The 24037-nt window shown below is 37.9% G+C and overlaps 1 protein-coding gene across 1 annotated transcript in view; it reads left to right on the plus strand.

The window, feature by feature from the left end:
- The window catches only part of LOC123562048 (uncharacterized), a 332465-nt gene that overhangs the window by 218148 nt on the left and 90280 nt on the right, over window positions 1-24037 (plus strand). The window contains exons 48-52 of the mRNA XM_053524913.1: window positions 7568-7728; window positions 11661-11840; window positions 14132-14308; window positions 18435-18543; window positions 18885-19036. Of these exons, the coding sequence (XP_053380888.1) occupies window positions 7568-7728; window positions 11661-11840; window positions 14132-14308; window positions 18435-18543; window positions 18885-19036 (779 nt within the window). The remainder of the gene's footprint in view (window positions 1-7567; window positions 7729-11660; window positions 11841-14131; window positions 14309-18434; window positions 18544-18884; window positions 19037-24037) is intronic.

The raw sequence follows: 24037 nt of genomic DNA on the forward strand, positions 1-24037 counted from the left end.
CATGCCCATCCATCCACTGGGGTGTCTCTTGATCCATCCATCCATTGTGTCTGCGCCATATGTTCTTAATGTATGGGAAGATTTGTAAAACTAGCATCAGTTGTTAATGTCATCAACGTAACATGCACAGTGCACAGCCTAAGTCACTAGACCCAAGGTCAGTTTCACATTTTGAGGTCTGATACCTTATGATTGTGTCACCTTCATATAGGAGAGATCGCCATGACGTCACGCATAAATACCTGTTTATCTGGTGGTGGGTAAAACAAATGTTTTTACACCGTTTGTGTATGGGATCTGAATTTTTAATTTTTAATAACTTTTTCACTCATTTATGGATTTTAAAAATCAAAAAAGTTTTGGAATGCTTAGGATTTTCATATTTTCCCATTTAAATATCTTTTTAAAATGAATATCCGTTTTAAATGACATAAGATTTTAATAGCGGCGTAGCGATCCTCCAAACATTTTGAAAAAACACTGTAAGTTAAGCGTTCATAATTAATCCATTTAATTTCGAATTTATAATCAAAAGTAATCAATAAATTGCTTGTTTTATACACTTTCCATTGATCAAAAATTATTGATATTATTTGTGTTTTAAGAAAGTTTAAGCCGTTAGAAAAACATCACTGTTTACAAAAAACATGGACGCTCGGCGTCGGCCCACCCGGTCTTTGTCTTATCAGTTCTAAAAATAGAAAATACAATGGATTTGTTTACAAACACGATCACTCCTATTGTCTCAATTTCTGGGAAAGTTTTCATTAAACAAACAATTTTTACTGCACCAAGCTGACATGCAGAGTGAACAACCCAGGCCACTAGGTTTAAGGTCAAAGTCACACTTGGTTATATTGGAAATAGCTTAACTTGTGGTCCAATACAATATTTTTTAGCTCACCTGTCACGTAGTGACAGGGTGAGCTTTTGTGATCGCCCTTCGTCCGTTGTCCGTCCACAATTTCTCGTCTGCACGATAGTGGTTTCATTTATGATTTTATTTTAACCAAACTTGCACACAACTTGTATCACCATAAGATCTTGGTTCCTTTCTTGAACTGGCCAGATCCCATCATGGGTTCCAGAGTTATGGCCCCTGAAAGGGCCAAAAATAGCTTTTTATGTCTCCCCAAGGAGACATATTGTTTTTGCCCTGTCCGTCCCTCCGTCCGTCCGTACGTCACACTTCATTTCCGAGCAATAACTGGAGAACCATTTGACCTAGAACCTTCAAACTTCATAGGGTTGTAGGGCTGATGGAGTAGACGACCCCTATTGTTTTTGGGGTCACTCCGTCAAAGGTCAAGGTCACAGGGGCCTGAACATTGAAAACCATTTCCGATCAATAACTAGAGAACCACTTGACCCAGAATGTTGAAACTTCATAGGATGATTGGTCATGAAGAGTAGATGACCCCTATTGATTTTGGGGTCACTCCATCAAAGGTCAAGGTCACAGGGGCCTGAACATGGAAAACCATTTCCGATCAATAACTAGAGAACCACTTGATCCAGAATGTTGAAACTTCATAGGATGATTGTACATGCAAAGTAGATGACCCCTATCGATTTTGGGGTCACTCCATCAAAGGTCAAGGTCACAGGGGCCTGAACATTGAAAACCATTTCCGGTCAGTAACTTGAGAACCACTTGACCTCGAATGTTGAAACTTTGTAAGAAGATGAATCATGCAGAGTAGATGACCCCTAACGATTTTGGGGTCACTCTGTGAATGGTCAAGGTCACAGGGGCCTGAACATTGAAAACCATTTCCGGTCAGTAACTTGAGAACGACTTGACCCAGAATGATGAAACTTCATAGGATGATTGGTCATGCAGAGTAGATGACCCCTAACGATTTTAGGGTCACTTTGTTAAAGGTCAAGGCCACAGGGGCCTGAACATGGAAAACCATTTCCAATCAATAACTTGAGAACCTCTCGACCCAGAATGTTGAAACTTCATAGGATGATTGTTCATGCAGAGTAAATGACCCCTATTGTTTTTGGGGTCACTTCGTTAAAGGTCAAGGTCACAGAGGCCTGAACATTGATAACCAGTTCTGATCAATAACTTGAGAACCACTTGACCCAGAATGTTGAAACTTCATAGGATGATTGAACATGCAGAGTAGATGACCCCTATTGATTTTGGGGTCAGTCTATTAAAGGTCAAGGTCACAGTGGCCTGTTCATGTAAAATCATTTTTTGGAAATAACTTGAGAACCACTTGACCTACAATGTTGAAACTTAATAGGACGATTGGACATGCAGAGTAGATGACCCCTATTTATTTTGAGGTCACATGATCAAAGGTCAAGGTCACAGGAGCCTGAACAGTGACTTGAGAACCACTAGGCCAAGAGTGTTGAAATTTAGCGGGATGACTGGACATGCCAAGTAGATGATCCCTATTGCAGCCAACCATCAGTGTCTCTTTGACTTTCGCTCCTGACCCCTGTTGACTTCTTGCCTATAGGACTTTGCATTGGGGGAGACATGCGCTTTTTTACAAAAGCATTTTCTAGTTTGACCTTGTCTGCACAATAGCAGCTTCATTTATGATTTGAATTTAATCAAACTTGCACACAACTTGTATCACGATAAGATCTTGGTTCCTTTCTTGAACTGGCCAGATCCCATTTTGGGTTCCAGAGTTATGGCCCCTGAAAGGGCCAGAATTAGCTATTTTGACCTTGTCTGCACAATAGCAGCTTCATTTATGATTTGATTTTAATCAAACTTGCACACAACTTGTATCACGATAAGATCTTGGTTCCTTTCTTGAACTGGCCAGATCCCATTTTGGGTTCCAGAGTTATGGCCCCTGAAAGGGCCAGAATTAGCTATTTTGACCTTGTCTGCACAATAGCAGCTACATTTATGATTTGATTTTAACCAAACTGGCACACAACTTGTATCACTATAAGATCTTGGTTCCTTTCTTGAACTGGCTAGATTTCATTATGGGTTCCAGAGTTATGGTCCCTGAAAGGGCCAGAATTAGCTATTTCGACCTTGTCTGCACAATAGCAGCTTCATTTATGATTTGAATTTAATCAAACTTCCTTTGAACTTCCTTCTCAGTTCCTTTGTTGAGCTGGCCAGATCCCATAATGGGTTCTAGAGTTATGGCCCCTGAAAGGGCCAAAATTAGCTATTTTGACCTTGTCTGCACAATAGCAACTTCATTTATGATTTGATTTTAACCAAACTTGCACACAACTTGTATCACCAGAAGATCTTGATTCCTTTCTTGAACTGGCCAGATCCCATCATGGGTTCCAGAGTTATGGCCCCTGAAAGGGCCAAAAATAGCTATTTTGACCTTGTCTGCACAATAGCAGCTTCATTTATGATTTGAATTTAATCAAACTTGCACACAACTTGTATCACGATAAGATCTTGGTTCCTTTCTTGAACTGGCCAGATCCCATTTTGGGTTCCAGAGTTATGGCCCCTGAAAGGGCCAGAATTAGCTATTTTGACCTTGTCTGTACAATAGCAGCTTCATTTATGATTTGATTTCAACCAAACTGGCACATAACTTGTATCACTATAAGATCTTGGTTCCTTTCTTGAACTGGCTAGATTCCATTATGGGTTCCAGAGTTATGGTCCCTGAAAGGGCCAGAATTAGCTATTTCGACCTTGTCTGCACAATAGCAGCTTCATTTATGATTTGAATTTAATCAAACTTCCTTTGAATTTCCTTCTCAGTTCCTTTGTTGAGCTGGCCAGATCCCATAATGGGTTCTAGAGTTATGGCCCCTGAAAGGGCCAAAATTAGCTATTTTGACCTTGTCTGCACAATAGCAACTTCATTTATGATTTGATTTTAACCAAACTTGCACACAACTTGTATCACCAGAAGATCTTGATTCCTTTCTTGAACTGGCCAGATTCCATTATGGGTTCCAGAGTTATGGCCCCTTAAAGGTCCAAAATTGGCTATTTTGGCTTTTGCAGCCATATAGAGACTTCATTTATGGTTTTATTTGATACAAACTTCCAAAATATCTTCAACAACAATAAATCTTGGATTCCATGACAAATCAGATCCAATCGTAGGTTCCAGAGTTATTATGCCTCCCCCAGGAGACATATTGTTTATGTCTCCCCCAGGAGACATATTGTTTTTGCCCTGTCTGTCCGTCCGTCCTTCTATACGTCCGTCCTTACGTCACACTTCATTTCCGAGCAATAACTGGAGAACCATTTGACCTAGAACCTTCAAACTTCATAGGGTTGTAGAGCTGCTGGAGTAGACCACCCCTATTGTTTTTGGGGTCACTCCGTCAAAGGTCAAGGTCACAGGGGCCTGAACATTGAAAACCATTTCCGAATAATAACTAGAGAACCACTTGACCCAGAATGTTGAAACTTCATAGGATGATTGGTCATGAAGAGTAGATGACCCCTATTGATTTTGGGGTCACTCCGTCAAAGGTCAAGGTCACAGGGGCCTGAACATTGAAAACCATTTCCGATCAATAACTAGAGAACCACTTGACCCAGATTGTTGAAACTTCATAGGATGATTGTTCATGAAGAGTAGATGACCCCTATTGATTTTTGGGTCACTCCGTCAAAGGTCAAGGTCACAGGGGCCTGAACATTGAAAACCATTTCCGATCAATAACTAGAGAACCACTTGACCCAGAATGTTGAAACTTCATAGGATGATTGGTCATAAAGAGTAGATGACCCCTATTGATTTTAGGGTCACTTAGTTAAAGGTCAAGGTCACAGGGGCCTGAACATTGAAAACCATTTCCAATCAAAAACTAGAGAACCACCTGACCCAGAATGTTGAAACTTGATACGATTATTCGTCATAAACAGTAGACGACCCCTATTGTTTTTGGGGTCATGCCGTCAAAGGTCAAGGTCACAGGGGCCTGAACATTGAAAACCATTTCTGATCAATAACTAGAGAACCACTTGACCCAGAATGTTGAAACTTCATAGGATGATTGTACATGCAAAGTAGATAACCCCTATCGATTTTGGGGTCACTCCATTAAAGGTCAAGGTCACAGGGGCCCGAACATTGAAAACCATTTCCGGTCAGTAACTTGAGAATGACTTGACCCAGAATGATGAAACTTCATAGGATGATTGGTCATGCAGAGTAGATGAACCTTAACGATTTTAGGGTCACTCTGTTAAAGGTCAAGGCCACAGGGGCCTGAACATGGAAAACCATTTCCAATCAATAACTTGAGAACCTCTCGACCCAGAATGTTGAAACTTCATAGGATGATTGTTCATGCAGAGTAAATGACCCTTATTGTTTTTGGGGTCACTCCATTGAAGGTCAAGGTCACAGGGGCCTGAACATTGATAACCAGTTCCGATCAATAACTTGAGAACCACTTGACCCAGAATGTTGAAACTTCATAGGATGATTGAACATGCAGAGTAGATGACCCCTATTGATTTTGGGGTCAGTCTAATAAAGGTCAAGGTCACAGTGGCCTGTTCATGTAAAATCATTTTTTGGAAATAACTTGAGAACCACTTGACCTACAATGTTGAAACTTAATAGGATGATTGGACATGCAGAGTAGATGACCCGTATTTTTTTTGAGGTCACTTGATCAAAGGTCAAGGTCACAGGAGCCTGAACAGTGACTTGAGAACCACTAGGCCAAGAGTGTTGAAATTTAGCGGGATGACTGGACATGCCAAGTAGATGATCCCTATTGCAGCCAACCATCAGTGTCTCTTTGACTTTCGCTCCTGACCCCTATTGACTTTGTGCCTATAGGACTTTGCATTGGGGGAGACATGCGCTTTTTTACAAAAACATTTTCTAGTTTTATATCTGATTTCCTCCCCTGATTATAATCAAAATGGATTTATATTAGTAAGTACTTATAGGACTTATTTGAAATTTCATTATTGTCATTAGTTGGACTGAGCCAATCAGGGTAGATAACTATGGACTGATTTTATGTCAAATTACCTCCCTTTATTTCAAATTAAAATGGGTATATCTCCGTAACTCATGAAGATACTGATCTGAAATTTCATTTATGTCAACAGATTTATTTGGCAGATCCTTCTTTTGATCACTTACAATAATTTTCTTTTTAATTACTTCCCTTTTACGTTAATATAAATAGCTAATTTTTAGTAACTTTTTTATTATTGGCCGTAGGGAAAAACCGAGACCACTTTTCTGTGGTACAACATGGATGGTACCTCCAATTTTTAGGTGTATTTTGACATATCTATACCTTGTAAGATTTTTTTTTTCTTTTTGGTTAAATTTCTTTCCTTTGTTGTTCCAGTCCTTTGGACTTAGATATTTTTTGTGAGGACCTTCTTGTCCTCAAGTGCAATGATAACAGGTGAGCGATTTAGGGCCATCATGGCCCTCTTGTTGATTGATTGGAAGATTTTCATATAACTGGCATCAGCTGTTATCCTAGTAAAGATGATTTGCAGAGTGTGAAACCCAGGTGGCTATGTGTTAGGTAAAGTCCACGTTTGGAGGTCAAACACCTTAACTTTGTATCCACCATATATCTTCTAAACTGCGAGGATTTTTTTTTAAACTAGCATCACTTATTAAGTTCATCAAGACAACATGGAGAGCACAAAACTCAGGTGTATAGGTCCAAGGTCAAGATTCTGGTTGATTACTTTGTTATTTGCCCATTGATATTCATATATCTGGTACATTCACCATAGAACCTTAAAAGTCAAGGTCATCATTTTTTGTAGCCAGTCTATAAGAGGTATGAAGGAATGGATGTTCAGATAACTAGGCACAAATATTAAACATAACTAGACAATTTATTGTAAGACCTACCTATAGACCTCAAGTTATATCATTTGGTGCATACATCCACCATTACATCATGATGTGTTGAGTGTAAGAACAAGACCATTAGCACAAAAGTCAAGGACACAGGTAGGAGTCAAAGAGCATCAAATATTTTATGTCATTTTTTTTCTCTTACATTGTGCAAACTTCCACAAAGGTTGAATTAAAATGCAGTCATACTTCTTTTCCATTCCATAACTTAAGTACAAAAGTACTTTAGATAAAGGGCAATTTCTTTTACTTTGTACCCTAACATCCCATAATGGGGGCAATGGGGTACTATGTACACATTTCTTGTTCTTAGCTTGACATTTTGAAGAAAAGTAGAGCCAAGGCGTTGGCATCAGCGTTGCTGTTGGTTAGTTTTTGATAAAGTGAAATATCTCTGTAACTATCAAAGCTATCGACTTGAAACTTAAAATATTTATTAACTATCAGTCTGTACCAGGAGAAACAATCCCCATAACTCTAATATGAATTTTGAGTTATGCCCCTTTTTAACTTAGAAAGTTTTTATTAAATTTTCATAAGTTTTTGTTGGCAAGGCTCAAATTCAGAGTCAAACACTGAGAAACTGAGAAAAGTTGAGTGTGCTACAGACAGCTCTTGTTAATTCAAAGATTGTAAATATATTGGTTGACAAAACTGATGTTTATTTAAAGTATTGGGACTTTTGTCATTGTGTTTACTTTGGAAAAGAGGACCCTATTTTTTTGTTGTTTCAGTTTTCTGTATTCAAAGATCACAAATCTCTTTGTTGACCATGTTGATGATGTTGCTATAGCAATGGAAGAAGGCTTACAGAGTCACACTTCTAGGACAGACTTTCGTGTGGCACGTGTTATTTTGGTGCTCACAGATAAAGTGCTTGACACAGATGTCAAAGGTCTGTAGCTGCTGTTTATACTAGGCATGAGTTATGACACAAGTAATTGTATAGCTTCTGCTAAAGATACCTAGAATAGTTCCAAGTTCACCTTAGTTTCAATGTTTTCATTTATAGAGGTAAAATATATTTGAACATAAATATATATCATATATGCAAGACATACAGGGAGCAGACTTGAAGAAAAAGCATTTGAAAATTGATCTTGCATTTGCCATGGATATATGATTTTGTAGGTGAGCAGTATTTTGATTTTAAATGTCATTCCTGGTGCAAGTACAGGTTAAGCTGTGCTATGACCATTCCAGGCCTGCAATTGTAATTCAAAGACTAGACAATTATTTGCATAAACACGCCAGATGCTTGACTTGTACATCATTTAAAACTTTGACATAAATTACTTTTTTATCGCGGTGATGGGTAAAAATTATGTCAAAAATAACTTCATTAACCCCTGAAACCATAGTCCAGTAAGCAGTGCTTAAAAGAAGTTCAGTATGTAGTGATAAAAAAAGAAGTCCAGCTAGCAGTATTTTATGGAAGTCCAGTAAGCAGTGATAAACAGAAGCCTAGTAACCAGCAATTGACAGAATTCCAGTGAGCAGTACTTTATTTAAGTCCAGTAAGCAGTGATAAACAGAAGTCTAGTAACCAGAGATTGACAGAAGTCCAGTGAGCAGTACTTTATGGAAGTCCTGTAAGCAATGATTAACAGAAGTCTAGTAACCAGTGATTGACAGAAGTCCAGTGAGCAGTACTTTATGGAAGTCCTGTAAGCAATGATTAACAGAAGTCTAGTAACCAGAGATTGACAGAAGTCCAGTGAGCAATGCATGACAGAAGTCTGGTAAGCAGTACTTTATGGAATTCCAGGGAGCAGTGACTCACAGAAGTCCAGTAAGCAGTGATTGACAGAAGTTCAGTAAGCAGTGATTAACAGAAGTCTAGTTACCAGTGATTGACAGAAGTTAAATGAGCAGTGATTTATATAATCTGGTAAGCAATACTTCATATAAGTTCTATAAGCAGTGATTGACAGAAGTCCAGTAAGTAGTGATTCACAGAAGTCAAGTGAGCAGTGATTTAAAGAATTCCAGTTTTTAGTTGATCACAAGATACTGAGAAGTCCAGTAAACAGTACTTAATGGAAGTGCAGTAAGCAGTGATTAATAGAAGTCTAGTGATCAGTGATTGACAGAGGTGCAATAAACAGTGTCTCAGTAACAGAAGTCTGGTAATTAGTCCTTAATGGAATTCAGTGAGCAGTGATTGACAGAATTCCAATGAACAGTGATTCATAGAAGTTCAGTAAGTAGTAATTAACAGAAGTCCAGTAAGGAGTGATGGACAGAAGTCCAGTAAGCAGTAATTGACAGAGGTCCTTTGAGCAGTGATTGACAGAAGTCCAATAAGCGGTTATTCACAGAAGTCCAGTAAGCAGTGATTGAAAGAGATCAGTAGGCAGTGATTGACAGAAGTCAGTAAGCAGTGAGAAATAGTAATCCAGTTAGCAGTGATTGACAGAAGTACAGTGAACAGTGATTTGCAGAAGTCCAGTGAACAGTGATTGCCAGAATTCTAGTGAGCAGTGATTCACAGAATTTCAATAAGCAGTAATTTACAGAAGTCCAGTAAGGAGTGATTGACAGAAGTCTAGTAAGCAGCATTTTATTGAAATCCAGTAAGCAGTGATTGACAGGAGTCCAGTAAGAAGTATTTCACATAAGTCCAGTAAACAGTGATTGACAGAAGGTCCAGTGAGCAGTGTCTCAGTAACAAAAGTCTGGTTAGCAGTATTTTATGGAAATCAGTGAGCATTGATTGACAGAAGTCTAGTTACCAGTGATTGACAGAGGTCTTTTGATCAGAGATTGACAGAAGTCCAGTAATCTGTTATTCACATAGGTCCAGCAAGCAGTGATTGACGGAGGTCCTTTGAGCAGTGATTGACAGAAGTCCAGTAAGCAGAAGTTCACAGACGTCCAGTAAGCAGTGACTGACAGATGTCAGTAGGCAGTGATTGACAGAAGTCAGTTAGCAGTGATTAACATGAATCCAGTTAGCAGTGATTGACAGAAGAACAGTTAGCAGTGATACACAAAAGTCCAGTGAACAGTTATTGACAGAACAGTGTCTCACAGAAGTTCAGTAAGCAGTAATGTACATAAGTCAAGTAAGGAATGATTGACAGAAGCTGAGTAAGCAGTACTTCATTGAAGTCCAGTAAGCAGTGATTGACAGAAGTCAAGTAAGCAATAATTCACAGAAGTCCAACAAGCAGTAATTGACAGAGGTCAGTATGCAGTGATTGACAAAAGTAAGTAAGCAGTGATTAACAGAAATCAAGTAAGCAGTAATTCACAGAAGTCTAGTAAGAAGCAGTGATTAACAGGAATCCAGTAAGCTGTGATTGACAAAAGTACAGTGAGCAGTGATTTACAGAAGTCTAGTGAACAGTGATTGACACAGTTCTAGTAAGCAGTGATTCACAGAATTTCAGTAAGCAGTAATTTACAGAAGTCCAGTAAGAAGTGATTTATGGAAGTCAGTGAGCAGTGACTTGTAGAAGCCCCATAAGCAGTGATTTACAGAAGTCCCATACACAGTGAATTACAAAAGTCCAGTACGCACTGATAGACAGAAGTCAAGTGAGCAGTGATTGACAGACGTCTAGTAAGCAGTGCTTTAATGAAGTCTATTAAGCAGTGATCAACAAAAGTCCAGTAAGCAGTGACTGACAGATGTCAGTAGGCAGTGATTGACAGAAGTCAGTTAGCAGTGATTAACATGAATCCAGTTAGCAGTGATTGACAGAAGAACAGTTAGCAGTGATACACAAAAGTCCAGTGAACAGTTATTGACAGAACTTAGTGAACAGTGTCTCACAGAAGTTCAGTAAGCAGTAATGTACATAAGTCAAGTAAGGAATGATTGACAGAAGCTGAGTAAGCATTACTTTATTGAAGTCCAGTAAGCAGTGATTGACAGAAGTCAAGTAAGCAATAATTCACAGAAGTCCAACAAGCAGTAATTGACAGAGGTCAGTATGCAGTGATTGACAAAAGTAAGTAAGCAGTGATTAACAGAAATCAAGTAAGCAGTAATTCACAGAAGTCTAGTAAGAAGCAGTGATTAACAGGAATCCAGTAAGCTGTGATTGACAAAAGTACAGTGAGCAGTGATTTACAGAAGTCTAGTGAACAGTGATTGACACAATTCTAGTAAGCAGTGATTCACAGAATTTCAGTAAGCAGTAATTTACAGAAGTCCAGTAAGAAGTGATTTATGGAAGTCAGTGAGCAGTGACTTGTAGAAGCCCCATAAGCAGTGATTTACAGAAGTCCCATACACAGTGAATTACAAAAGTCCAGTACGCACTGATAGACAGAAGTCAAGTGAGCAGTGATTGACAGACGTCTAGTAAGCAGTGCTTTAATGAAGTCTATTAAGCAGTGATCAACAAAAGTCCAGTAAGCAGTGATTGACAGACGTCCAGTAAGCAGTAATTCACAGAAGTCCAGAAAGCAGTGACTGACAGAAATCCAGTGAGCAGTGACTGACAGAGGTCCAGAAAGCAGTAATTCACAGAAGTCCAGAAAGCAGTGATTGACAGAGGTCCTTTGAGCAGTGGTTGAGAGAAGTCCAGGAAGCAGTGATTCGCAGAAGTCATGTTAGCAGTGATTGAAAGAAGTTCAGGAACAGGGATTGACATAAGTCCAGTTAGCAGTATTTTATAGAGGTACAGTGAGCAGTGATTAACTGAAGTTAAAAGACCAGTCATTGACAGAAGTCCAGTGAGCAGTACTTCATGAAATCCAGTTAGCAGTAAGCACGAGAATGTATCCATTGTTTGAAACATCCTCTACTGTAAATGCATACTTTATAAATTACATCAACTGTTGATATAATTGTTAGAATTACTTCCTTTTCAGGGAGACTACAAACTGTGGCAACAAATGCAAAGAATGCAGGAATACTTGTAACTGTTGTGGATGCTGCAACAACAACAAACAACATTGCAAGCATTGCCTCTAATGATAAATTGAGCTTTGTTACTGAAAGGTTTGATATGCTGCCTTACAGACTGGTTCTTAAGAGGAGTTTATGTACAGGTGAGCTTTGTTACTGAAAGGTTTGATATGCTGCCTTACAGACTGGTTCTTAAGAGGAGTTTATGTACAGGTGAGCTTTGTCACTGAAAGGTTTGATATGCTGCCTTACAGACTGGTTCTTAAGAGGAGTTTATGTACAGGTGAGCTTTGTCACTGAAAGGTTCGATATGCTGCCTTACAGACTGGTTCTTAAGAGGAGTTTATGTACAGGTGAGTTTTGTCACTGAAAGGTTTGATATGCTGCCTTACAGACTGGTTCTTAAGAGGAGTTTATGTACAGGTGAGCTTTGTTACTGAAAGGTTTGATATGCTGCCTTACAGACTGGTTCTTAAGAGGAGTTTATGTACAGGTGAGTTTTGTCCTGGTTTATGAAGTTTTCTTAAAGTAGAAAAAAGAGAAACTGGAAATGCAAAATATTATGCATGCTGACTTTGAGATTAATTGTCAAAACCATTTTTAGCACGCCTGAGCTAAAAGTGCTCAAGATGAGGTATTTTGATCAAGCTATGTCCATTGTGTGTCATTTGTCCTAAATAGTTTCACTTTTTGACACTGTAAATGGCACAATTTTGGCCCAATCTAAAAAAACTTGGTAGTAATGTTTTCCTTAATAAAGTCTCTAAATTCAATACCAGATAGTCAAAGATTGAACACTAGTCCAAGTAATAGGACATTTACACTCTAGAGGCCACATTTTCTGCCCCATGTTCATAAAACTATTTGTGAATTCTAAGTCCAGTTTAAAACTTGTTTACCTGAGGTTAAAAACTAGTTCATTTGGGTAAATCATACAAAGACTTTGTTAACACTCTGTTAACCCTGTTGTTTTGGGGTCAGTAGATCAAAGGTCAAGGTCACAGGGACATGAAAGTTGATAATTATGTCTTATGGTAAATTGAAAACCTAGTATCTTCAAATTTGGAAGCATGATTGGGCTAATAAAGAAGATTACCTCTACTGATTTTTTAAGGATCAGTAGGTCAAAGGTCAAGGTCACAGGGACCTGAAAGTTGATAATTATGTCTTATGGTAAATTGAAAACCTAGTATCTTCAAATTTGGAAGCATGATTGGGCTAATAAAGAAGATTACTTCTACTGATTTTTTAAGGATCATTAGGTCAAAGGTCAAGGTCACAGGGACCGGAAAGTTGATAATTATGTCTTATGGTAAATTGAAAACCTAGTATCTTCAAATTTGAAAGCATGATTGGGCTAATAAAGAAGATCACCTCTACTGATTTTTAAGGATCAATAGGTCAGAGGTCAAGGTCACAGGGACCTGAAAGTTGATAATTATGTCTTATGGTAAATTAAAAACCTAGTATCTTCAAATTTGAAAGCATGATTGGGCTAATAAAGAAGATGACCTCTACTGATTTTTTAAGGATCAGTAGGTCAAAGCAACCTAAACATAGAAGACTATTTCTGCACAGACTCTTGAGAAGCCCTTGAGCAAAACCCTTCAGATTGATAGGATGATTGGCTTTAGGCAACCCTTATGCCCCTTAGTTATTTCTCATTCATTATTTGGTATTTCTTTGTCACCTCCGTTACTGACTGGCCACTGGGTGGGGGTGGGTGGGGTTCATACATGTTCATGGAACATCTCTTGTTTGTAGTTCTCTTTGTCCAGTCAGAGATTTTTTCATAGTTGGATGTGTATTCAATTAATTTGGCATTAATATTCACCATTGCAAGGTGATGTGTTGAGTGCATTGCTATCTCAAAGGTCAAGGTTACAGACATTTAAGATTATCAACTTTTAAAAATTAATTACCGAGTATACATTTCCAGACATTTTCAAAATCAATTGTTTGATGATTTGACTGTCTGAATTTTGAAAAGAATCTGTGAAATATTGTTGGCATTGGTAAAAATTTTAGTTAAGTCCACCTTTTCTCAAAAACTATAATAATAGCTACAGCTTTAAAACTTGGCACACTTGTTTATCGTCATTAGTTGACTATTTAGGCCATAATTCTAATCTGCATTTTGTCAGAATTATGACCCTTTTTATACATTTTTTGAAAATCTGATGAATAACTCTTTTATTAAATATTGTCCAGCACTTGCAGAAGAGCAATGGCACCCGCAAGCTGTGCTCTTGTTTAGTATGTTGCCCAAGGACTGTGTATTGGTTGCCAATATATTTTATGAAAACTGTTTGTTAAGGGTGATATTATACTTTGAAGTGGATGTTTTGAAGGGAAAAAAACGGGGTGTGTGGGCGGGAGCAGGTTTGTGGGGGGTGATGCTCGTAACTTTGTAACAATTTTTTGTATGCATTAGAGCCATGTAAGAGTGGTACAGAGGTTTCTGCTGGCTCAACTAATCCTGGAAGCTGTGAACCATGTGCTGTGAACAAGTACAGAGATGCAGACGAGAGCTTCCTGTGTACCACTTGTCCAACAGGAAGAACTACAGATGGCGCCACTGCATCAGACCAACTTTCAGACTGTCTGTTTGGTATGTGTTGTTATCCTTTCTAAAGCTGTAAACAATGAAAACCCAACCAAGATTCATACAGCATTTCCAATTGTCTGCAATTTTTGATATTTTCTGAGGGATAATACCCTTGTCACAGTTTATCAGACAAAGGTGATTGATGTTGATTTGCAGATCAGCTTTTGGATAAAATAGAATTTTATCAGGATTTACCAAATGTAACTTGTTTTAACCATAACCTGCTATATTTCTAAAATGGACTGTTCCATCATTCAATTTGCGCAGTACCACTTACTATTCAAAATGGTGCTGACTGAAAATATACTGACTGAAAAGTGAATAGTGCAGACCATGATTAGCCTGTACAGATGTGCACTTATTTTGGTCTGCACTAGTCGCAAAGGCAGAATTACTTGCCGCCAACAGGCTAAAGATTAACTGCTAATTAAATGTTTACATATGCACAAAAATTGAATTATATAACAATCAATTCAAAACTGAATAAAAAGGAAGCCATTATTTTTATTATTATTATTTATTATTTTGTGACCGTTCATTGTCTGTCGTGCATTGTGTGTCATTTGTCAACAATTTCTGTAAAAATCTTCTTCTTTTAAAGCACTGGGTAGATTTATACCAAACTTCAGAGGAATGATCCTTTGGAGGCTTCCTTTCAAAATTGCCCAAAGAATTGAAATCCATAAAGAAAGGAAAAACTTTAAAAAATCTTTCTGTCCAAAACCACAGATCCTAGGGCTTTTGTATTTGGTATATATCATCATCTAGTGGTCCTCTACCAAGATTTTTATGCCCCCGGCATCTACTGATGGGGGAGGCATGTAGTGATTTCCTGTCCATCCATTCGTTTGTTCATCCGTCCGTACATCCGTATGAAGTTAACCAAATGGGACCATTTCATCTAGCATCAATACCCCTTACTAGAATGACTTGATACTAATGTAGATGTAACCTGTGACCATTCCTTATCTTCAGACATCACCTGACCTCAGTTTGACCTTGACCTCATTTTGGACTTAGGTTGCTTTATATGGGCCGTCTGTTGGTTAACCAAATGGGACTGTTCTGTCTAGCATCAATACCGCTTACAAGAATGAATTGATACTAATACAGATGTAGCCTGTGTCCTCATCTTCAAACATCACCTGACCTCAGTTTGACCTTGACCTCATTTTGGACTTAGGTTGCTTTGTATGGACAAGGATGCCACCGGGGGCATCAAGCATCTATTGAACGCAGCTCCTTGTTCAAATTATCAATATGGCCCAACTCTTGCAGTCACATGGTTTACGTAGACTTGTATAGGGAACACTTTAAGAATCTTCTTTTCCAAAACCACAGGACCTAGGGCTTTGATATTTGGTATGTAGCATTATCGCGAGGTCCCCTACCAAGATTGTTCAAGTTATCCCCCTAGGGTCAAATATGGCCCCGCCCAAGGGGTCAAATAGTTTATATAGACTTGTATAGGGAAAAAATTTGAACATCTTGTCTTAAACCACAGGTCATAGTGCTTTGATATTTTGTATGTAGCATCATCTAGTGGTCTTCTACCAAGATTGTTCAAATATTTCCACTGGGGTCAAATATGGCCCCACCCAAGAGTCACATGGTTTATATAGACTTGTATAAGTAAAATTCTTGTCTTAAACCACAAAATCCAAGCCTTTGATATTTGGCATGTAGCATTGCCTTGTGGTCCTCTACCAAGATTGTTCAAATTATTACCCTGGGGTGAAAAGAGGCCCTGTGCCGAGGGTCCCTAGTTTTACATACACTTATATAGAAAAAAAAAACTTAAAAAACTTCTTGTCTGAAACTGCAAGGCCTTGGCTTTTGATATTTGGTATGTTGCATTGCCTAGTGGTCCTCTACCAAGGTTATTCAGATTATGTCCCTGAGTTGAAAAGAGGCCCAACCCAGACGGTCCCAAGTTTAACATAGACTTGTATAGGAAAAAACTTCAAAAGTCTTTTGCCTGAAACAGCAAAACCTAGGCTTTTGATATTTGGTATGTTGCATTGCCCAGTGATCTGCTACCAAAATTGTTCAAATCATGCCCCTGGGATGAAAAGAGGCCCTGCCCTGGGGGTCCCAAGTTTTACAAAGACTTACATAGGAAATTTTTTTAAAATCTTCCTGTCTGAAAGTTCAAGGCCTAGGCCTTTGATATTTTGTATGTATCATTGCCTGGTTGATCTCCAACAAAATTGTTCGAATTATGCCCCTGGGGTGAAAAGAGGCCCTGCCCCAGGGGATGGGGGTCATTTGTTATATCAGTTATATACATGTAGGAAAAAATACTTCAGAAATTATCAGATCATATTTCCTAGGCTGTTTAATTATAATTACCTGATGACCCCAAGTGATAAGGGGGTCACCCGACTGTGACCTTGACCTACTCTCTTGTTTGTAAGATAAAGCCTTGAAATTTTGATGACATGAATTGCATAGTTTTGCACACCTCTCTTAAACCTGACTTTCAGTGACCATGAATATGACCTGCTGACCTACTTTCTTGTTTTTTAAGATACAGCCTTGAAATTTTGATGACATGTACATATGCACTCCAGTCTTAAAACTGACTTTCAGTTGCCATGAATGTGACATACTGACCTATTTTCTTGTTTTTTAAGATACAGCCTTGATTTACTGTTTTGCTACTGATCTAATAATTTTCAGTGACCATGAATGTGACCTACATGCTTACTTTCTTAATTAATATTTTAGCATCAGTTTGACATTTGAAACATAAAGCTCATATAACCCAGGTGAGCAATCCAGGGTCGTTTTCCTTATATGATAAACAGTACTGTTCACAATGCCAAAAAGTGTTCATTTTTCCCAATCATCAGTAATAACATCCAAATTCCAAAAATTAAGACTGAAAGTAAATCTACTGTGAAATGTGCAACAATTTGTTTTTTATGACTGGGTAAATTTTATAGACACCGTAAATATAAATAATCTCCATAATTATGTGTTCACACTCAGACATTTCGTAACTACAGTTATAAAAGAATGCGAGATTGGGGACGAAGCAGACTATTAGTAAGTTATTAGAGGAGGTTACTTGCATCAATTCCTGTTTTACTGATAAAATGTCTCACAATGGCAAATACTACCGAAAAAGCAAATGGATGAAATGCTTTCAAAGTGCTAAAGACTGCTAAAAACAGAGAGATTGCAATGTAAAGTGATAAATGAATGACTGTATTAATGATTAAACAGAGTTCAGAGCCTTTTCAGTTGTTATGTTGAATTCATCACTATAAAAAGTGCTTTATAGAAATTTCCGAATTTGACCAAAAAAAACCCTGATTTTTCCACATTGCACTGGTACCGGTACCATTCCCTAAATACTGAAAAAATACCCTGTTATGCCCCTTTTTCTAATTGGCAGCTTTTGGTTAAGTTTTTGTATGTAGGCTGGTATCTTGGTATCCTCTAATTGGAATGGATTGAAACTTCACACACTTGTTCACTGTCATCTATAGGTTCAATAACTTTACTTTGCATTTTTTACAAAATTATGCCCCTGTTTTTGGTTCAGTTTTTGTATGTAAGCTGGTATCTCAGTATCGGCTAATGCGAATGAATTGAATCTTCACACACTTGGTCACTGTCATGATATGACTTGAAGTGCTTAGGTTCAATAACACTACTTTGCATTTTTACGAAATTATACCTCTTTTTCAACTTAGCAGTTTTTTTGGTTGAATTTTATATGTATATCAGAACCTACTAATAGGAAAGGATTGAAACTTCACACACTTGTCCACTGTCATAAACTTATAAGCACTGTGCAGGTTCCATAACTCTGTTTTGCATATCTACAAAATGATGTTTTTCGACTCTGTATTAATTCAATTGACAAGGCTGTTGAATGGTAAAGCATTGCTGTACTCTGGCAGCTCTTGTAGGTAACTGCCATGCACACATGGATATTGAATTACACTTTGTTTATAATTTAGTTAAATGCTGTGCCTGTCTTGGGTATTGTATTACACTTTGTTTGCATATTCGGTAATTACCATGCCCCTAACAGTTCAAATGTTACACTTTGCCTGTATTTCAGGTTATTGCCGTGCCCCCATGGATAGTGTGTTACAATGTGTTTGTATTTCAGGTTTTTGCCGTGCTCCCATGGATGTAGTGTTTGTTGTAGATTCTTCAGACAGTATCAGAACAATAGAGTACACCTTGATGAAAGTTTTCCTTCTCAACACAATTGGAAGGTAAGTGTTGATGGCTTCTTCACTTGCTGTTAAGAGTTTGATAAAAATAGTGTGTTAAGACACAAATGTAATATCCTTTTAATTACATATTTGCCTTTTCTGCTGAAATATTGAAATACTTTTTTTACTTTACATTTTTTAGACCAAATGAATTTGATCAATGTCTTCTATACATGGAACAACAGCATCATCAACATGTTATTACTCAAATAATTATAATACTAGAAATATGACATGGCCTTATTTCTTTCTAAGATGTGAAAACTATGTAGATAGAGCTTGTGAAATACCATTCCTCATTTGTAAAATATTTTCATTTGATCTTGTTTGTAATTTAACAGTATGGACATAAGTGAAGACCGAACACGTGTAGGAATTTTGCCGTATTCCTCGGAAATTCTAGTGGAGCATTTGTTTCAACTACAGGAATCTACCCAGCAAGAAACTGTCCTACAAGCTGTACGCAGTATGACTCAAGGAGGACTCCCTACAGGTATGAATATCCTACTGCTGCTTGTAAAGCTCAAATCGAGGGTTCAGCGCAATAAGGGTGTATCTGCATAATAGATATGCCCTTATTGCGTTGAACCCTCGAAATGTTGCTTTTGCATACTGTTGTTAAAATATCATTTTCTTATCCAAACTCAGTAGCCAAGTTTTGATGCGCTTCTTTAAAAAAAGTTATACTTCCCATGAAATTGTTTCATTCGCTTTCAGTTTTTAGCATTTGCTCTAAAATAAGTACAGTTGTATGTGTGTCTCTCACTATTATATTTCATTCTTCTTTTCTTATTGAACATCTCAAAATGTCTGTGCAAAGTCAATCTTGTTTCCTGCCACATGCAAATATTTTTATTTTTAGCTTGACTATATAAAGTAAGGGGAGTTGCATTGCGTCCATGCATTGCGTCTTCCAGCATGTGCACCTTGGTTAAAGTTTTGATGCGCATTCTCTTTATCTCTATAATTTCTTGATGGATTTCTTTCAAACTTATTATCATCCACACCATATGATGCAGGCACCAATTAATTATGTCTCCCACCACACTGTGGTGTGGGAGACATATTGATTTACTCCCATCTGTGTGTGTGTGTGTGTGTGTGTGTGTGTGTGTGTGTGTGTGTGTGTGTGTCTTTCTGTCTGTCTGTCTGTCACAAAGCTTGTCCGCACTCTTAAGTCAAACATTTCTCATCCGATCTTCACCAAACTTCAACAAAATGTGTCTGCCAATAAGTGCTCGGCCAAGTTTGATAACTAGCCAAATCAGCCTAGGCACTTCGGAATCATGGCCCTTGAATTACCAAAATCACTCAGATTTCTTGCGTAGTTTTACCTCAAAGCCGACCCCTATACTACTAGTAGTATAGAGGTCCTTTTGGTGTCAAGAAAGGGCATGCACATGTGGATTCAGTAAACAGTATATAAAGACTGACTTATTATTTAGATGATTAGGCAGTTGTGGGAGACGTGCGCTTTTCTCAAAAGCATCTCTAGTTTCTTTCAAACTTATTATCATCCACACCATATGATGCAAGCACCAATACTTAATCAATTAACCACCCTTTTCGTATTAAAAAAAGGTGCATAACTCTTGCATCAATATTTAAAGAATTATCCTCTTTTTTTCTTAGAATTTCAGTTTCAGTCTATCTCAGTTATTGCTAAATTGATTTGATTCAAACTTAAACTTGTGCAGTATTTCATGAATTATCCCCATTTTTAGAAATACCTTTAAACTTTCTCATGTATCACTTGATGGGTCATCACTGGTCTTGGTTTGTAGTAGATAGTAAGGTCTTTTGTCTGCATGTCTATTCATCCACTCTTTTCTTTAGAAGACATCTCTTCATGTAACATCCTCTCTCAGTTCTAGTGGTTCTGGACTTATTTTAAGGGTGGCCAGAGGTGAAAATAAGAAAACCTTTGAACAATCTCCTCTCGAACTGCTTGAAGAATCATCACCAAACTTGGTCTGTGTTATCCTTAATATAATGTTTTCTCTCTGAATTATTCAAATTGTTTGGCTTGTCTGATTTTAAGCCTAATTCCTCTGACAGCTTCACATGTAATGGTTCTATACACCAGGCACATTAAAGAACCAGACTGTCTATTCACAAAGAGGTTGGCTAAGTTAGCTGGACAGGCCTGTATCCAAAAAGGATTTCTCTCTATCTCTTCTGGGGGCTTTATCTCATGCTGTCTGTCTGCTCAGATCGTTCTGTGTCTGTTCTAGTGGAGGATGAATTCAACACCCTGTGTGGCAGTGTTTGCTATGTGTAAAGCGCCTTTGAGCATGTTTATCGTGAAAAGGGCATTATATAAATCTGGTTTTAAAATTTAATTAATTAATCAATTATGGATATTTCTAAAGCAAGGAAAGATATATTGCAATAATTTTAGAAAAAAAAATCCACCTGTTTTAATCTCACTTGAACTTTGTTCCATTTGTACATGTGTTTGGCCCATTGTCTGTCATCGGCCTCCATCATTTTGCATCAGAATTTTTACTTAAACAACATATTCTCTGAAACTGTTGCAGAATTACATTAAACTTGATCAATAGCATTCTGGCATGAATCTCATTTAGATTTAATGGTTTTGTTTGTCCCCTTTTCGTTGAACAACATCTTTGTATTAACCACTTGATGGATCACAAAGCTTGCTTGTAGCATCCTTGTAAGATCCTCTGTCAGTTTTGTAACATTTCTAAAAGAGAAGCATATTGTCGCTGCCTTGTACATAAGTCTGTTCTGCAATCCTTGTCAAGAGTATTTCGCAGCAACCATTGGTTGGAATTTAATGAAACTTTATAGTAACTTAATGTCATATTGAATGTTCTAGTTAGATGATATTTCACCGGGTTAATGCCCTTATATTATTTTATATTAGTATACTATAATGCCATTCTTGTCTCAAGTATTTCTCAGCAACCATTGGTTGGAATTTTCTTCATAAGAAGCTTTACTTTCAAGAGGAGATGTTCATAGTACCTTATGTTCCAGTCAGATAATTTTTAAGCCCCCGCCACAAATGGTAGGGTGTTATAGGAATGGTCTCCTTCCGTCTGTCTGTCTGTAACACTTTCGTGTCCGCTCCATATTTCCTAAACCCCTTGAAGGATTTTCATGAAACTTGGGTCAAATGATCACCTCATAAAGACGATTGCAGAACCCATGAGTCAGCCTTGTCAGTTCAAGGTTAAGGTCACAACTCAAGGTCAAAGTTTTGAGCCTTCCATTTTGTGTCCGCTCTATATCTCCTAAACCCCTTGAAGGAATTTTATAAAACTTGTGTCAAATGATCACCTCATCAAGACCATGTGCAGAACCCATGAGTCAGCCATGTTGGCTCAAGGTCAAGGTCACAACTTCGGGTGAAAGGTTTGAGCCTTCCATTTTGTGTCCGCTCTATATCTCCTAAACCCCTTGAAGGATTTTCATCAAACTTGGGTCAAATGATCACCTCATCAAGGCAATGTGCAGAACTTATGAGTCAGCCATGCTGGCTCAAGGTCAAGGTCATTACTGAAGGTCAAATGTTTTAGCCTTCCATTTCATGTCCCCTCTATATCTCCTAAACCCCTTGAAGGCCTTCCATTTTGTGTCTGCTCAGTATCTCCTAACTCCCTTGAAGGATTCATATGAAACTTGGGTCAAATGATCACCTCATCAAGGTGATGTGCAGAACTCATGAGTCAGCTATGCTGGCTCAAGGTCAAGGTCACAACTCAAGGTCAAATGTTTTAGCCTTCCATTTCATGTCCCCTCTTTATCTCCTAAACCCCTTGAAGGAATTTTATAAAACTTGGGTCAAATGATCACCTCATCAAAACGATGTGCAGAACTTATGAGTCAGCCATGCCGGCTCAAGGTCAAGGTCACAACTTAGGGTCAAAGGTTTGAGCCTTCCATTTTGTGTCCACTCTGTATCTCCTAAACCCCTTGAAGCATTTTTATCAAACTTGGGTCAAATGATCACCTGAAGAACTCATGAGTCAGCCATGTCAACTCAAGGTCAAGGTCACAACTCAAAGTCAAAGGTTTGAGCTCTGTATCTCCTAAACCCCATCAAGATGTTGTGCAGAATTCATGAGTCAGCCATGTCAGTTCAAGGTCAAGGTCACAGCTAAAGGTCAAAGGTTTACCCTTTCAATAGAGCTATCCTACTCACCACGGCGTCGGCATCACACCTTGGTTAAGTTTTTTGTACCAGTCCACGTTTTGACAAAGTCTTTTGAGATAAAGCTTTGAAACTTTCAACACTTGTTTACCATCACCATGGCCAGTTTATAGGCAAGAGTACATAACTCCATCGGGGATTTTGGCTGAATTATGGCCCCTTTCGACTTAGAAATCTTGGTTAAGTTTTTCGTACCAGTTCATATTTAGACAAAGTCTTTTAAGATAAAGCTTTGAAACTTTCAACACTTGTTTACCATCACCAAGGCCAGTTATAGGCAAGAGTACGTAACTCCATCAGGGATTTTGGCTGAATTATGGCCCCTTTCGACTTAGAAATCTTGGTTAAGTTTTTCGTACCAGTTCATATTTAGACAAAATCTTTTCAGATAAAGCTTTGAAACTTTTTAACACTTGTTTACCATCACCATGTCCAGTTATAGGCAAGAGCACATAACTCCATCAAGGATTTTGGCTGAATTATGGCCCTTTTTGACTTAGAAATCTGGGTTAATATTTCGTACCAGTTCATATTTTGACAAAGTCTTTTGAGATAAAGCTTTGAAACTTTCAGCACCTGTTTACCATCACCATGTCCAGTTATAGGCAAGGGTACATAACTCCATCAGGGATTTTGGCTGAATTATGGCCCCTTTTGACTTAGAAATCTTGGTTAAGTTTTTCGTACCAGTTCATATTTTTTGTAAAGTGTTTGACATATGGCTTTTAAACTTTTATCACTTGTTTAGTATAATAGCCTCTATCTGTAGGAAAGAGAACATAACTCTGTCATTTATTTTGGCTGAATTATGGCCCTTTTTGGACTTTGAAATTGGTTCTGTTTTCATACAAGTCCATGTTTTGTCAAAACTATTTGACATATGGCTTTTAAACTTTGAACACTTGTTTATCATTATGATTTCCATCTGTAGGCAAGAGTACATAACCATTTTAGCTGAATTATGGCCCTTTTTGGACTTTGAAATTGGCTCTTATATTGCCATTTAGTGCAAGACTTATCGAAATCAAAGTAATACAGGAACATTGTTTGTCTAATCTATTTATTTCTTTTGTCTGAATATCCTTGGAAGTATTTTGACCCCATTCTTCAATCAATTCTTCGAATAGTCTAGCGTGTTGTCATCAGACAGCTCTTGTTCACTGAGCTATTGCCATTTGATCAGTCAGCCATTGTATTCTTTAATACAATTCTTGTCCATACTATTTAACACCAGCCACAGGTTGGAATTTCACCAAACTTCATAGGAAGCTTTACTATCAAGAGGAAATTTGCATATCATATTCATGTTCTGGC

Source organism: Mercenaria mercenaria, chromosome 2 (assembly GCF_021730395.1).
Source record: "Mercenaria mercenaria strain notata chromosome 2, MADL_Memer_1, whole genome shotgun sequence".
Classification (NCBI taxonomy): Eukaryota; Metazoa; Mollusca; class Bivalvia; order Venerida; family Veneridae; genus Mercenaria; species Mercenaria mercenaria.